Genomic DNA, 17,859 nt, shown 5'->3' on the forward strand with positions numbered 1-17,859 from the left:
GGATAGCAAGGAGCACACCAAGGAAACCTCATTCTATTATAGCTTCTGTATAGCGATGCATATGCATGAATCTGCATGAAAAAAGCTAGTCAGAACTTCGCAGAACTTTGTAATAAGCTTCTGCAAGCATTTTATGACCTTTCCACTGAAAGAAACGTCAGTGCATTTCTGTTTTCTCGTAACCTGTACGAAGTGCTGTAAGAAGCAATAAATAGATCCATGTACCCAACATCTGTGGTTCCGAACTGGCCTGAATTAACTGTGACGATTGCTTAAGGCTGTGATTATGTTATTTATGTAACTTTGCATGTAAAATATGATATCAGCGAAAGTGTCCATATCAGTTACGAAGTAGCTTTTCCATTCTTAATGGATGGAAGTGTTTTATGAGGGCTCTGTGGAGACTATCCTCAAAACCAGCTTTTGAGCCAGAGTGGGGCGCCACCATGCGTGAGCCGAAAGTCTAGCTGACGACACTGAGATGACATCACGCTCAACGGGCGACCGTGTTACTGGTAGGAATGAAGCGTGGGACGCAAAGCTTCGTGGAATCCCACGGAGGAGACCTGAACAAGGAATGCAAGTTTTATGCAAGCACGCGATGAGTATAGCCGGAATAAAGAATCAGATAACTAAACGCGTGGGTGGAGGAAGAGGTGGGTAAATAAAACGCGTGCCAACTAGGAGTTGAGGGCGGTATCTGCTTGACCAGACTTTTCAATATTGGGGCTGCACCTAACTAAAGTGGCATTCTGGGTATGTTGGTGATTCAAGATGGAAATGTACAGCGCAAATACAGACGAAGACACAAGGAAGACAAAACATACAGGCGCTCGTGTGTTCTATATGTCTTCCCTGTGACGTCATCTGTATTTGCGCTGTAGATTTCCATCGTACCTAACTACTGTTGCGCCTTTCTTTGAGGAACGCCGTAACAGTTAACAGACACAGCAGCAATGCACCGACCAGACGCCATAGTCGTCAAACGCCCCGCCGCGATGGCTGAGTGTTTACGGCGCTCGGCTGCTGGCCGCGAAAGACGCGGGTTCGATCCCGGCCGCGGCCGCTGAATTTCGATGGAGGCGAAATTCTAGAGGCCCGTATACTGTGCGATGTCAGTGCATGGTAAAGAACCCCAGGTGGTGGAAATTTCCGGAGCCCTTCACGATACCGTCCCTCATTGCCTGAGTCGCTTTGGGACGTTAAACACCGATAAACCAAGCCAGTCGTCAAATGGTGGGCATGTCGGCACATGAATGCAGCGTTACCACACTAGACCAACGTTGATGCTGGCCTTAAGGGCTACTGAATGCCATCAGACTGCGACAGGAGTTCGGAGCCGTTCGACAGGAGTTCGGGGTACGGAGGTTTCGTACAATACCTGGAGGACGAAGAACAGTACCCGCACAGCATGTCCGGCTTCCGGGCGAACCTGTCGACGCAAGACGTCCTGCTGCAGATCAAGGAAGAGATCATAGACACGGCACCTAGAACTGGCGAAAACATTATCATGGCCCTGGACATCAAAGGGGCCTTCGACAATGTTAGCCACGAGGCCATTATGGAAGGCCTAAACAACGCCAACTGCGGAAGAAGAACCCACTATTACGTAAGATCCTTCCTGTCAGAACGCACAGCGACAGTGGGATTGGGAGACCTGCGAAGCGACACGTTTACCACCTCACGTAAGGGCACGCCGCAAGGATCCGTAATCTGACCAGTGCTTTTTAACATCGCAATGATCGGACTGGCCAGAAGACTCAGCAAGATCGATGGCATCTAGCATGCGATGTACGCCGACGACATTACGGTCTGGGTGAATCGAGGCTCGCTTGGACAAAAGCAAGAGAGACTGCAAGAAGCAGCAACGTGTGTAGAAGAGTACGTGAGGGAAAGGGGCCTAGCCTGCTCCACGGAAAAGTCGGAACTTCTTAGGGTAGGGTCCAACCCTACCAAGGAGGAACTGACAGTAAAGTTAGAAGGCCAAAATATACCAGAAAGGGATATAATACGCATCCTGGGCATGTAGATCCAAGGAAGCAGGAGATGTACCTACACAATTAGCCTACTCAAGAAGTCAACAGAACAAATAAGCTGCATGATAAAGAGGGTATCACAGAACAGAAGCGGGATGAAAGAAAGCGACACGATCCAGCTCGTCAGAAGCCTGATAGTCAGCAGAGTCACGTACTCGTTGCCATACCACCGCATGACCAAGAAAGACAAAGAACAGACGGAGGCGCTGCTAAGAATGGCGCACAAGATGGCACTCCACCTGCCAAGAAACACATCAAATGAAAAGCTGCTAGAAATGGGCCTAAACAACAAATTCGAAGAACTAACGGAAGCCCAGCTAAGTGCGCAAATAGCCAGGCTCCAGCAGACAGCCACCGGCCGCAAGCTCCTAAAGAGATTAGGGCACAACGTAGAAGGGATCGTAGATAGAACAGCTAGCATTCCAGACGAGGCCCGCCAGACACTGGACATCAGCCCTCTGCCGAGAAATATGGATCCCAACCTCCATGCCGCTAGAAGGCAGGCCAGGGCAGACTATGTGAAGCGGAACCTAGCCACAATGGAAAACACAGTATACACAGACGCGGCCCTCTATCCATGGGACCACAGGACCAGAAAGTTCCGAGTCGCGGCAGCAGTGGTAGACCACATGGGGGAACCAATTAGCAGCGCGACATTAAGAAACTGTACGGTAACGGAGGGGGAGGAAGCTGCCGTAGCTCTAGCGGCGGCCGAAGGTTACCGTAGGAACAAGTCTTTGATAATCCTAACAGACTCCAAAGCAGCATGCAGGAACTACATACAGGCCAAAATAAGCAAGGAAGCGCTGAGCATCCTCCTCGAAGCAAAGCTTCCAAATAAAACCTTAAGACACAGGATTTTCTGGATACCGGCACACACCGGGATAGAGGGTAACTCGAGGGTAGACAGCCTAGTTCGCGAGATCACGAGCCGAACAGGGCAGTCAGAAACCCTGGAGGACCCCATGACGGTGGAACCAACGTATGCAGAAATATTAAACTACTACAGAGGGCGGAGATTCAAATACCCACCACCCCACACGTCAGTAATACAGCACGAGGCGGTCTGCTGGCGGAGACTGCAAGCAGGGACTTTCCACAATTTATACATTACTACATAAGATGTTCCCTGCACAATACAGGGACACATTCCTGGCACACCAACGTATGCACACCAACGTATGCAGAAATATTAAACTACTACAGAGGGCGGAGATTCAAATACCCACCACCCCACACGTCAGTAACACAGCACGAGGCGGTCTGCTGGCGGAGACTGCAAGCAGGGACTTTCCACAATTTATACATTACTACATAAGATGTTCCCTGCACAATACAGGGACACATGTCCGTGGTGCGGAGCAACCCCCACGCTATATCACATCACATGGGAATGCGAACGTAACAGAGCATTTCACAAACTAAATGACCCGAATGCGGAACAATGGGAGGGCCTGCTGACCAGCAGCGAGCTCACGGCCCAAAGGGCACTGGTGCAGCACGCCTGCGAAGCAGCCAGACTCAGCGGTGCCCTGGAATAGGGGCGCCGACCTTGTGAAGAGGCCGAAGACATGAAGACATCGGCCCACCGCTAAAACCTGATTTTTGGAGCAATAAATGTTTTTCACTCACTCACTCGTACGACGGCTTTCGGAGAGGCAAACGGGAGCGCGAAAACTTTGCCCACTCATCAATGTTATTTGTAGAATTCATTGTACACAACTTTATCCTATCGAATACTTGTAGGAATTTCTTTTGCCTAAAGATGGTGAAATGAGGGCTTCATCGCGACGCAGAATGCAAACTAAGCGATTAAGGAGCGTCGGGCCTTTAAAGCTATATTCAAGGTCGGCCAAGCATTTTACAGCAAGGAAATCGCAAATATCCAACTCGAAAGTAACGATTCTTTTGCGCGAAAAAGCAAGAAATTGTTCTCCTAATGAAAGTGCCGCTTAAATCTTGCCAAGTAAAGAACATGAAGAAATTTTTGTGAGAAGCCATGAAAACAAAATAGTCAAGTTATCGGGCAGTCACACTCATGACCAATTATTGAGGACATTTTCCGCTCGCTTGGTAGATATCCATTCATTAACCATTGTGTATAAGCATGTGTATAAGGACCCGATGTTTGAGGAGCAGGCTGTCAAAGAAAGGCAGAAGCCTAAACAAATACCGGCACCCGTGCACGACATATACGGACGCAGGAGCAGTGAAATGAGTGCGGAAATAGGCAAAGCACAGTTTTGAGGCACCGGCTATGGTACGGTGCAACTGACCTTCAGCGTAGTGTTAGTGCTCCCACTGACCTAGATTTCGCATGCTCCATCGCTCACTTTGCTTTGCTTTCCTGAGCAGCGGGCGCTTATGAGTGAATTTCTTTAGCGTCAGCTACTCGCAAGGGAAAGCAGCGGTGGTGCATAGGTAGAGCATACGCCTCGCATGCAAGAGTACAGGGGGTTCGAATTCCGGCGCCACACAACTCTCCACCGCATTTGAAAAAAAAATGGGAGTGGTTTAGCTCAGGTTAAACCGGGCAAATTGCGTATAGCAATGGTGCGCACGTTCTTCTGGCGATGCTTCGGCGCGTTGCCGAACAGGCCACCATTGGGAACTGACCATGGCAGCGTTTATGAGATTAAGAAGTTTGCGGGGATACGGAGGCCGCAGCTGGCAATGGAAAGGGTTAGTTGGAGAGGCATGCGACGGGTCTTTGCTCTGCAATGGACAAAGTCAGGCTGATGATGATGATGACTCGCGACGTCATCTTTGTGATTCACTCTGAGGTCTCTTAAAGAGCAAGCAAAAATTACCGAAGACACCTTGGAAATTCTAAAGTGTGCTTGGCGAAAGCCGCGTGGTCCACCCACTGCCCTTTCCCCGAGCCGCTTGGCGCGTGGCGGGTGGGCTTCCCGCATGGAGCATCGGTTGTTTCTGCCAGCGGACGCGTTTGTTGCGACGCGCGTGTCTAATTGTTTCTTCTCATCTTTTAACTTCCCTCTATCTGCACGTGGTAGTCGGCACGCCCGTGCACTTTCCTTTTCAGCCTTTTCTCAGTCACAACCACCACCACTACCCCTTCCTGCATGCGCGGTTTTCATTGCCTTTGTCGACTGCGGTCGCTTTTTTATTGTATTGTTTTGCGCCCGTTTCGCGGCATGGCCGTCGCCCGTTTGGCGTTCATTGTGTTCGTTGGCGTTGGCTTTGACGTTCTGCACTCCGAACATTTTAAGGAAAAGAAGCGTGCATACTGGCTTCCTGGGTCAGTGGATGACTGAATCGCGCTGTTGTGTGGTTGATAATCCGCCGCGGTGGCTCAGTGGTAAGGCGCTCGTCTACCGAGCCGGAGTACCCGGGTTCGAACCCAACCGCGGCGGCCGCGTTGGTTGCGGTTGCGACTGAGAGAAGGATGAAAAGGAAAGTGCACGGGCCTGCCAACTGGCTCAAGCCGAGCCACCACCGCTGCTACGTGGTGGTTCAAAGATAAGAGTTCAAAGATAAGAGGACAGAGTAAAATAGAGAGTAAAGACGCGCGTCGCAACGGCGTCCGCCGGGAAGGACGCTGGCTGAAAAAACAGATAAACGACCGCAGCCCGAAGGCTGCGGCCGAATCCCACAGATATGATTTTTTCGATGGAGGCAAAACGCAAGAGGCTCCCGTGTGCTGTGCGATGTCAGTGCAGGTTAAAGATCCCCAGGTGGTCGAAATTATTCCGGAGAACTCCACTACGGCACCTCTTTCTCTCTTTCTTCTTTCACTCCCACCTTCCTCCCTTCCCTTACGGCGCGGTTCAGGTGTCCGTCGAGATATGCGAGACAGATACGGCGCTATTTCCTTTCCTCAAAAAACCAATTTACCATGGTTGATACGGCCGTATGAGCCGCTGCCTAGCAACCGACGCGGTGGACACCCAAACCACATAGGAAGGGAGGAAGTTCGAGTGGAAGAAGAAAGACAGAGAGCCGGCGTAGGGAAGAAAATGAATATTGTATTTTAGGAAAGAATATTACGCAGTAACTGTCTCGCATATCTCGGCGGACACCCGTCTTCCGTTTGTAGACGAAGGGAGGAAGGAGGAGTGAAAGGAGAAACAGAAACAGGGGCCATAATGATGAAATCTAATTTCAGGAAAGGAAATTACGGAGAAGGTGGCGCCGCAGCGCGGAGGAGAGGCCACAGTTGGCACGATTCCAGCGCACGTATCGACACCAGGGAGGGGGGGGGGGGATGCACCACTTTCGCTTCAGAGTCCGCTTCGGCGGGCGCGGTTCTTTCGACGGGCGTCTTTTCTCTCTTTCACTCTTTCGTCTTATCTTTTCACTCTCTTCTATCTGCACGTGGCAGCAATGGTGGCTCCGCTTGAGCCAGTCGGCAGGCCCGTGCACTTTCCTTTCCATCCTTCCCTCAGTCGCAAGAGCAACATGGACACCGCGAGCACGGACGGACACCGCGAGCATGAGCCATTAAAGGCTTTTGCCTTAATACTTGGGAGTGGCCACGCCGTTTTGATAGTTTACTACTCGTTTGGAATGGGAGCGGTGAGGAGCAAAGATGCACGGACCACGAGCATGCGTCGTCCTTCGCGTAAACGGCGGGGTACTGTTAGAAAAAACGCACATAGGAAAAATAAGTGTTGATCTCTGTTGATTGGCTCCACCGCTTTACTCGCAAACAGAACTCTTTAGTCGAAAAGGGAGCTTATCAAGGCACCAAACACCAGAAAAAATAGGATTTCAGGTGTCGCCATCAGAGGATGAATTAGCTAGTAAAATACATGCGTCTACACGGATCTTTGTTCAGTTCAGTTCAGTTTAGTGTATTTACCTTAAAGGCCCCCTTGTATCGGGGGTATTACATAAGGGGTGGGATCTTAATAAAATGAGCAAACAAAACAGCGAATATTATTTAGCACTGAAGGTGATCGGTTACATGTTCTTGAAAAGCAGAGGATGAAGCGATGTTGACGATGTCACGGGGTAGGCCGTTCCAGTCCGTTGCTGCTCGAAAGAAAAATGAAGCAGAAAAGGTGGCAGTATGCGATGGTGGCCGGGCAAATTGTAGGGGATGACTGGTGCGGTGAGATATGCGCGCGGCAGCTGTGATATACGGTGACCGATTGAGGGAAGAATGGAATAATTTGTGATAAAGGGTGAGACTTGAAATGCGACGACGGAACGAAAGGGGCGGTAGTCCTGATAATGCTTTCAATGAAGAAATGCTGACGTCATATGAGTATGAAGAGTGGATGAATCGAGTGGCACGATTTTGGACAGCTTCTAATGCATTAATTAAATAAGTTTGGTGCGGGCTCCATATGGCAGATGCATATTCTAATTTTGGTCTGATGAGCGATTTATATGAGAGTAATTTTACGTGTTGAGGGGCAAGGCGGAGATGGCGCTTGAGAAAACCAAGCGTTTTATTCGATGCTGAAATAATGTTGCCAATATGGGTGCGCCAAGATAAATCACAAGACAAGGTGACTCCTAGATACTTATAAGATGGTACTGAATCAATCGAGGTGTTAGAAATGGAATATTGGAAGCGATGCAGGCTATGGCGACGAGAGAAGGATAAGAGTTTGCATTTATTAGGATTTAGGGACATGAGCCAGTTGTTACACCAATTAAGTACGCTGTTAAGATCGGTTTGAAGACTAAGTTGATCACGAGAGTTATTAATAGTGCGGTAAATAACACAGTCGTCAGCGAACATTCGAATACTGCAGGAAACGTGGTCAGGTAAATCATTAATATATATCAAAAAGAGTAATGGACCGAGTACAGATCCTTGCGGAACGCCTGATGTAACCGGGAGGCTGTTAGACAGGTGGCCATTAGCAAAGACTGATTGAGAACGATTAGTGAGAAACTGCTCAATCCACTGTAGTATGTTAGGATGTAAGTTCACCTGTGCAAGTTTTACTAATAAACGACGGTGGGGAATTTTATCAAAAGCTTTCGCAAAATCTAGAAATATGGCATCAGTCTGTATGTTACGGTCAAGATTAGTGTGCAAATCGTGAAGGAACAACGCTAATTGGGTTTCACAAGAGAGGCCCTTACGAAACCCATGTTGTGAAGAATGGAAGAAATCGTTTGAGTCTAAGAAATTTATAATCTGAGAGTAGATGACATGTTCCATGATTTTGCAGGGTACGCTAATTAATGAAATGGGGCGATAATTCATGGGGGAGTCTCTGTTACCTGATTTGTGGACTGGAACGACCTTGCCCGTTTTCCAGTCATCTGGAATGATGCCTGAAGAGAGCGATTGCGAAAAAATCAAAGATAAGTAGGCTGCACATGTTGATTTCACATTTTTAAGCAGTTTTGTATTAATCATGTCCATACCAGCTGATGATGAGAGTTTAATGTTATCAATTATGGAAGCGCTACCATCTGCGAAGAATGTGATAGCTGGCATGATGGCTTCTGTGTTGAGCGATGGTAACTGTGAAGGCATGTCAGATTCACTCGTGAAAACAGATGCAAATGCGTTATTAAATATTTCTGCGCATTCATCGTCAGTAACCGCTTCGTGCAAGTCGTTAGTGAGTGTAATATCATGAGTGTGCTTAGGATTTAAAACCTGCCAGAATTGTCTAGGATTGCTGATTAGTAGCTTCGGTAAGTCAGTGTGATAAAATGAGCGCCTGGCGCTACGAACTGCAAGTAAGTATGATTTCTCAGATGAAAGGTATTTTTCCCAAGCGGCTTGATTATCAGTGTGTTTGGCTGTACGAAACAGGCGTTTCTTCTTGTTTTCTAGGCGTTTTAGATGCTTAGTAAACCATGGCTTATTGCGGTTATTTTGGAAAGATACCCTGGGGATAAACATATTAGAGAGCATATTTAACTTAGGAGGGTAGCTGTGTAGGCCAGTTGGTGAGACATGAAGGCGCTAGACACCGCAGCGGACACGGGACATAGAAAGAAGACGACACAGGGCGGTACTTGCAACTAAAATTTTATTTGAAACTTCATGGCTTTATAAAGACAGAGGCACGTGTGATCTTACAATCAGGTTGCATGCGTGACACGAGTAGGTTCCGAGACTAACTGTGTGAGGTTAAAATTTAAACAGACATCAATGAAGTTCTTGGCTTCTGTATTGCATGTTAAAGAGGAAGTGCCTAAACTTTTAGTTGCAAGTACCGCCCTGTGTCGTCTTCTTTCTATGTCCCGTGTCCGCTGCGGTGTCTAGCGCCTTCAGCATATTTAACTTATTTTTGAATATCAACCAGTTTTCGTGAACAGAGTGAGTGTCGAATGTGGATTGGTACTCTGAAAAGAACATGCGAAGGTCTTCAGTTATTGCATCGTAATTCCCTTTATCGTAAAGATTTATTGTTTTTCTGGATGGGTGCTTCTGAGCTGGGGTAAATGAAAATAGAGCATGTAAGATTTTATGGTCGCTGATTTCTGGAAGATAACTAATGGATGATAGGTACTCAGGGCTATTAGTTAGTATTAGGTCAAGGGTGTTTGCGGTTGCATGCGTGACACGAGTAGGTTCCGAGACTAACTGTGTGAGGTTAAAATTTAAACAGACATCAATGAAGTTCTTGGCTTCTGTATTGCATGTTAAAGAGGAAGTGCCTAAACTCTGCCAATCAATGTCCGGATAATTGAAGTCCCCGAAAAGGAGAATGCGCGCATTTGGGTATTTAACAACAAGATGATTTATAGTATCATTCAGATGTCGACAGAAGTTTGGATTTGACTGCGGGGGCCTATAACAAACGCCAAGAAGTACTGTTATAGGGGGAGTGCGAATAATTAGCCATAATGATTCCATATCAGATGTGACGTGTGCAATAGAGCATGATAAACCTCGGTGAATTGCAACAAGAACACCCCCCCCCCCCCCCCCCCCCCCTGTGAGTCTTTCCGATCGTTTCGGTACACGTTGAATTCCGGTAAGTCAGTTAAAACTTCAGCGTCGGACACGTTACTGTTTAACCAAGTTTCAGTTAGTATAAGTATATTGCTCCTGGATGACGAAATTACGTTGGATATGAGTTCACGCTTTGGGAGAAAGCTGCGGATGTTAGTGTATATCACGGAAAACGAGATAACATTTGATGGTTTATGGTTTATGGGGTTTAACGTCCCAAAGCGACTAAGGCTATGAGAGACGCCGTAGTGGAGGGCTCCGGAAATTTCGACCACCTGGGGTTCTTTAACGTGCACTGACATCGCACAGTACACGGGCCTCTAGAATTTCTCCTCCAAAGAAATTCTAGCCGCCGCGGCCGGGATCGAACCCGCGTCTTTTGGGTCAGCAGCCGAGCACCATAGCCGCTGAGCCACCGCGGCGGCAGATAACATTTGAGGAAACATTTGAGGGTGTCGCGCGCTGGCGTTTTATTGGTGTAGGGTGAAGGGACGATTGCTACGCGAGTTGCTTTACGGTGTTAGATGAAGTGTCAAAAATATAACGGTTCGAGCCGATGTGAAGTGTTTTAAATCGCAAGGAAAATTTGGCAGACCTGGCTTTAGCAAATGCAACAAGTTGTTTTCGCGCGTGACGAACGGCATGCGAGAAGTCCTCTCCAACACTATAAACCGTGTCTTTCAGGTTCCGCCCATTTGATAGGAGGGATTCTTTAGTTTTGCTACTTGTGAATTTCACGATTATGGGACGATTTTTATCTTGTGAGTGACGACCGAGGCGATGAGCTCTTTCTATTTCGTGAGGTTCCACAGTTATTTGAAGGCTATTACGGCAGACATCAATGATTAGTTTTTCAGATTCTGCCCACGTTTCGCTATCAGTAGTGTCAGGGATACCATAGAAGATGAGATTGTTACGGCGTGATCTGTTTTCAGCGTCATCTATGCGGGTTTCTAGTTCCTGGATTATACGCGCCATGTTGCTTGTGTCAGCCTGCATCTTTTCAATGTCGTTTCGAAGGGGAAGTAGCGCTTGGTAGTGTTTTTCCAGGTCGGTCATACGATTGCTTAAATCGGTTATGGTTTTATCTGTAATAGTGAGCTGGGTTTTCAGTCCTTGTACCTCGGCTATTAGTTGGGTTTGGCCTGCGGTTAGTTTCTGGAGTTCCGCGAGTACTGCACTGTTGTCGTTAGGACCAGGGTTAGTTTTGATATCTCCTGATAACAATAGCAAAGAATGAACAACAGTGGCACACTCGGCGGCAATGGCAAAACAGCACTGTGGGCTCGGGAACTGCACCAGAACATAATTGCTTGATCTTTTGGCAAATAAGGCATATGATTTACTAACCTGCATCGCAAAGATTAGCGGATCGCAGGGTCTACGCCATTCCGCCAACAACGCGAAACGGTCGCCACCCATCTTTTTCAATAATGACAACTTTAGTTTGAAACGGCTGGAAGGAAGATTAGGATATACTTGTTGCTCGGCCACAAATCTGTCTTTTCTTCCAGTCAAAAGTGAATATTCCCAAGAACGGCCGGAGGAGCTATTTTTGCTGCGCAAAATAATTGGATACAGCGTCTCTTGCAAGAGAAATACATACGCCCGGACAACCTGCTGACAGTGAATTAGCTTCTCATTTCATGAAAACCTGTGGATATTTCTATAATTATTCCTCTGATTTCAACCTCTCCAAAAAAGAATACGGTAGCTTTTCAAAAGAATTTAGTGTATACTGCGTCAGTGGAAACATAAAGGAGCACCCAATTTACATGCATTTAGATAATTTTCCCCGTCGCTTCGGCTTTCAAGAGCGCTGTGATAAGACAGCGGAAAATGGAGACCCCTCATTTAAAGCGCGATAAATGGGTCGACCTATGTATAATACAATTTTAGTAGTAGTATTAATAGTAGTAGTAGTAGTAATAGTAGTAGTAGTAGTAGTAGTAGTAGTAGTAGTAGTAGTAGTAGTAGTAGTAGTAGTAGTAGTAGCAACGAAAAACATTTGTGCTCGAAGCTTATGTGACTTTTACACGCAACCGGGCTTCATGCCTTTTTGTAACGTATTACACCGTTCGTCACTAATACCACGTTTTATGCCGCGCGGCACACTCAGCGTTACAAATAAATAAATATATAATACAAAGACACCCTGGCGGAATATAACAGGCCTCTGATTACTGAAGTGCATTTTTTTCACACACACAAAAAAAAATCAATTTCTTAAAATTTCTTGGTAAGCGTTGTGACGTACTTATATAGTAGCCACCAGAAAAAGGGGAAGACTTTGTCTTGGAAACGCAAGACTAGAAAATTAAGGACCAAGGCTCCAAGGCATTATATTTTTTTTTTTGAAAACCTGTCGCTTCTGACCTAACCTTTTATTCTAAACACGTTATTTAAACCGCGGCGGAGGACTTTGCAGAAAGTATTGAAAATAACTGAATAGACGGCTATGTTCATTATTTCAATATATATGTCATTCCAGGTAGGTTTTATATTGCCCAAAAGAAAACATATTGAAGAAAACGAAATATTTCTGGAATGGGAACCTAAGGAAAGCTCCAGATTTGGACGAGAGCCTGATTAAAAAAGTTCCAACCACCTGCGCTTCCATGTCAAAGATAAAGCTCATTTCTTTCCTGCCGTAACTGATATCTTCATTACAGAAAACAGCCTACTCGTCATCCCCGACGTCACGTGCTTATACAACATACCGCACTCAGATGGAATCGATGTTGTTAACACTTTCAGATATGCTGAATATAAAAGAGTAATAATGGCATGGCATCTGCAGCAATGCTGCGCTTGTTTGAAATGAATAACTTCGAATTAATTTAATAGCTGTGAATTGACGGCCACCACTTTGTGCATATTAGGGAGCTTCAATTGGGAATATAATTTGTCTTCTTTATACGAATGTATTTATGAATACCCTCAAAAACAAATCACCTCGACTGGGGCTGGCTTACGCCTTCTTTTGGGGAGGTTTGCTAACGAGGTAATATGAGCTGCCGTGAGAAGGCAAGCTGCTGAAATTCATCGCAAATTTCAATAATGCTCATAGCAACATCTCTTTTTATCATACGTACTCCGCCACTATGGATATCACACTTCAGATATCGCAAAACCGTGTCCTCACCTCGATGCTTAAGAATCCGAACAAAAAGATCAATGATTTAATTTTGAAAGTGTCCATGCAAAACACTGGAAGAAAGGCCTAACCTAAGTCCCGACCATAGGATTCAAACGAGACTCCCGTGAAGAGGAGTGCGCTTCCAACTCTGAGACACTCGGCATGAGTTCGGGCCGACAGCATTACCCAATGCCCATTACTGACGATGCGATTAGAAAAGCTGCAGAAGAAGGTGGCACCACAGTAGTAAATGAAAATACCTTCGAATGCCTAAATTATTTTGTACTCACCTATGTGGAATTAGCACCGAATGGTAGTGCTGTTCTCAAGAAGCACCTCGCCATCCTAGTGTAAAGTCACAAAATGAAGCGCTTTTTTACAGAACGACTCCGTGGGATATAGAGGAGGGCAAGAACCATCAAAAAGGTCACAGCTTCCTTGAAAATAACCACTGATGAAGATCCCGAATGCGAGCCTTGCAATAACCCTCACTGGCAACCTTGCACGGTCATGAATGCAGCAACGACAGCTCGACGAACCACGTCTCTGACTCCAGTAACCTAGACTGCCGTCTCAAGTACGGTGTCGGAAGAGCGCAATATATTCGGCAGAGAGCAATAGCTGTCGACTTAAGAATAAATATTCACAGAACGCGTATACTACAAGATCAGCCTATTTGGAGACACGCAAACAGGCAAGGACTATCATTTGCCTCTTTCATTGTCGTAATACTTCACAAAACATGCTTCACCCATTGCGACAGGAGTATTATTACTCATAACTAATTATTAACTTCATTGCCATGTAAGCTAACATTAAAGAGAGCACAGGTACACTGTCCAGCCAAACCTGTTATGATTTACAGCAGCCCGCATGATTCCTCCTACCTACTTCTATTTGATTATTGTTTGATAAACCCATGTATGGTGCATGGCGCTGCTCTACCGACTCAGATATAGATACTGTCCTTTCAGTGTGAATCACTACTTTATTGTGCGGCGCTGGCTTTCTGTTTACACCTACGCTATTAAAACTTCTCTCGTTGGTGAAAACATTTACATGGGTGTTGGTTGCAGCTTTGTTTTATGTGGTTTAACGTCAAAGAGCAACTCAAGCTATGAAGGATGCCGTAATTGAGGGCTCCAGAAATTTCGACCACCTAGGGTTCTTGATTGTGCACTGATATCGCGCAGTAGACGGGCCTCTAACATTTTACGTGTATCAAAATGCGATCGCGATGGCCAGGATCGAACCCACGTCTTTCGGGTCAGCAGCCGAGTGTCATGACCACTGAGCCACCGCGGCGGCTATACTACATCAGAGTGAAATTCCTTTCGATTAAAGTTTCCAGTAGTGTAGTAAGTCTTTCGTTGAAAAGTTTTGTGCACTTTGAATAATTTATTATGTTTGGTGCCTTCAATAACACTTGAGCTACACGAGTACAATGTTCATTTATCCCTGTTATTGCTCTCCCACTGAACTTATTTTTTATACATTCGTACGGAATACGACTCGATTTGGTAGCCACCTTTTACACTAACCTATTCAGTACGACGCTTGCGGCACTCACCGTGGGCAGCATGAATTGTTAACCTTTTGTGTGCGTGTTCCTCACCGTGAGGCAGTGCCACACGTGCGGAAGGGTCAAATGCGGCTCAGGCACTCAGAAATACGCGCATGTGTTCTTCCATTTTCGGCTCTGAACCCCTTTTCTTCTTCTTTCGTTTCCCTTCTCGCAAATGCCAATCCGATCATGCGAGTGTATATTTAATTTGTAGGCAAGCGCTGCGGCAGACCGTCCCCTCTGCTCGCTCCTCTGTTTTTTTTTTCTGCTTGCCATTCTGAAGCTTTCTCCTGGCGCTATTGTTTGGTTTCGTTTCGTAGAGCTTAACAACTCATTGCGACTCTGGATATGGAAGACGACACAGTGGAGTGCTCCGAGTAATTCTTACCATTTGTGGTTGTTTAACGTGCCATGACATGGCAGAGTAAATAGGCCTCAAGCACGGCACTTGAATCAAATTCGACTGCCACGGTTGAGATCGTAGCCACGTCGTTCGGGCCAGCATCTAAACACCATAATCTCCGCGGTGGCTATGTTCGTTCAGGTGACGTCTGGCATTCGGACTTATTGGGTATGACATATATATAGTTAAGAGAGCACAACAGCCTCAGAAACCAAGCGACACAAGGAATTTTATATATATTTACTTTTTTGTGGTGTTGATCAATAGAGAATATTACCGAATTAGTTAACGCTTAAAGATAATTGATTAAAAAATCTATCTCCAAAATCTAAATATATATCTAAAATCTAAACACACACACACATATACGTAAGGCATAACAAAATCTTCAAGGCAACTGATTAAAAATATAATAAGTTGGGAAAGTCACATTCAAAAACTTAACAGATTTATTCAACGTTTCGACCGGGGACTGGCCTTTTTGAAGAATCATCATACAGTGCATGGACCCGTCTTCTTATAGCAGTGAACATGGCACACAGAGGGCTTGAAAAAGAAAAAATAACATGAAAGAAAAAAAGAAAAAAAATCAAAGAAATGAGAAAAACCAAAGGGGAAAGAGGAACACAGCCGAGACACGAAACCAAAACGCCATGATGCGTCAGCAAAGGCGCCGCGTGAAAGAGGTGAAACAGGGAGGCGGGCCTGGGCGGGCACGCAAACTAGTTCGGAAGAGGGAAAAAAAACCGTGGGGGTGGTTAACGAAAGAAGGGAAGTGCCAGCCAATTGTATGCGTCTCTATGACCTCTAGACAGAAACCAAAGGACGCAGGGAATTTTTAATTAATTTATTTATTTTGTGCTGTTGTTCGATTTTAGAATATTATTGAATATGTTATCGCTTAAAGCTAATTGATTGGTTCCTGTGGCTGTTGGCTTCTCTGATATTTATAACGAGCCCCTCATTCCCCTCCCTTGTTTGCATAATTGCTTAGCGAGGGCCTCGGTTCTGACAGCCTTGATGCCATAGGAGGCATAAGAGGGTTCTCACACAGATTCCACCCTCGCCGTTCGATGACGTTCTACGTCACATCAGCGGTAACTCAGGACGTGCTACGTCCGCCGCTTAAGAACGTGGGTGGCGCTGGTGAACACTCCCAAAGTTAGGTTATTTGTAAATATAACTACCCCCGAAAGCAGATTATTTGACAGTCGTCGCCGTAGCTCAGCGGTAGAGCACCGGACGCGCAATTCGGAGGTCGTGGGTTCGGATCCCACCAGCGGCATGTGGTTGTTTTTTTCTGCTTTTCTAATCAATTAGCTTTAAGCGATCACATATTCAGCAATATTCTAAAATCGAACAACAGCACAAAATAAATAAATTAATTAAAAATCCCCTGCGTCCTTTGGTTTCTCTCATATATATATATATATATATATATATATATATATATTGAAAGGGGGTTCGCGTACTAGTGAACTGAGCTATACAGTTCACCAAACAGCTGAGCGGACGGCAGCAAAATCACAGTCAGTCTACACAGCCAGAGAGCTGGAGCCGCGCGCCGGCACACTTCGTCGTCAACTTCTTCGTCTGCCATCGAGGCAACCTGAGGCGCATTCATAATAGTTCAGGCGCGTTCATTGTAATTCACTACAATGGCCCCGGGATGGAAGAGGAGCCATCCTGGCGACCTATGGTGATGGCAAGAGGAGCGGGTCGTAAGAAGTCTTGAGGCGACTGACATGGACAAGCTCACGGCCGCGACGACGCAAGTCCGAAGAGGGTGTAAGCGGCTCTACAATATAATTAACAGGGGATGTTGATTCGACGACCCGGTAAGGGCCATGATGTTCTCTGCGAAATTTCGAAGACTGTCCTGGTGTAGTGGAGGGGACCCAAAGCCAAACTAATGAACCTGGAGAGAAAGCGTGCGCGGTTTGATGGGCATCGTGTTCATGCTTTCGGCGACCTTGGGAGTCCGAGGTGAAAGAACGGGCCAGTTGGCGACATTCCTCGGCGTGCTTGGCGAGTTCGGAAAGTGGCGTGCATTCGGAGGCTTCCGGAGTGTACGGCAAAACCGTGCCCATTGTGGAGGACGGCTCACGGCCATACAACAGGCAGAAAGGGGAAAATCCGGTGGTTGACTGGGTGGCGGTATTGTATGCGTACGTCACAAAAGGCAGCACAGCGTCCCAGTTAGACTGATCTGACGAGACGTACATGGTGAGCATATCGCCGAGAGTGCGATTAAAGCGCTCAGTCAGCCCGTTAGTTTGAGGGTGGTAGGCAGTGGTGGTCCGATGAATGATGCGACACTCTCTGAGGAGGGCATCCACCACGTCCGAAAGAAAGACACGGCCTCGATCACTGAGCAACTCGCGCGGCGCACCATGGCGAAGAACAAAATTGTGCAGCAGGAAGTGGGCAACGTCACGAGCAGTGGCAGCGGGTAGTGCGGCGGTCTCTGCATATCGGGTTAGGTGGTCGACGCCAACAATTATCCAGCGGTTCCCAGATAACGTGTAGGGCAGCGGGCCGTAGAGGTCGACGCCAACACGATCGAATGGGCGAGCCGGGCACGGCAATGGCTGCAAGGGGCCGCTCGTACGGGGCGCGGGAGACTTGCGTCGCTGACAGGCGATGCAGGAGCGGACGTATTGGCGAATGTACCCGTACATGCCCCGCCAATAATAACGTTGAGATATTCTTTGAAACGTCTTCAACACACCGGCGTGGGCACATTGTGGGTCAGCGTGAAACGAGGCACAGATCTCAGAACGTAAATGGCGAGGTATCGCGAGGAGCCACCGTCAACCA

At 46.7% G+C, this 17,859-nt stretch overlaps 1 protein-coding gene and 1 non-coding gene across 2 annotated transcripts; one reads left to right on the top strand and one right to left on the bottom strand.

The window, feature by feature from the left end:
• Positions 1–10,389: 10,389 nt before the first annotated feature.
• LOC149333468 (uncharacterized) lies at positions 10,390–11,310 on the bottom strand. Its single transcript, XM_089558690.1, has one exon. It carries the CDS (start codon positions 11,287–11,289, stop codon positions 10,432–10,434), a length of 858 nt encoding a protein of 285 aa, XP_089414816.1. The 5' UTR covers positions 11,290–11,310; the 3' UTR covers positions 10,390–10,431.
• A 4,942-nt stretch (positions 11,311–16,252) lies between these two features.
• Positions 16,253–16,324, top strand: TRNAA-CGC (transfer RNA alanine (anticodon CGC)). The gene has a single exon. It is a non-coding gene; the product is annotated as a tRNA-Ala (tRNA).
• Positions 16,325–17,859: the final 1,535 nt, after the last annotated feature.

The sequence above is a fragment of the Amblyomma mixtum genome, chromosome 8, assembly GCF_055824585.1.
Source record: "Amblyomma mixtum isolate Tamu chromosome 8, ASM5582458v1, whole genome shotgun sequence".
Taxonomy (NCBI): domain Eukaryota; kingdom Metazoa; phylum Arthropoda; class Arachnida; order Ixodida; family Ixodidae; genus Amblyomma; species Amblyomma mixtum.

Excerpts from the sequence above, each read along its gene's own strand:
- LOC149333468 (XM_089558690.1), bottom strand. The coding sequence starts at position 11,289 with ATGCAGGTTAGTAAATCATATGCCTTATTTGCCAAAAGATCAAGCAAT.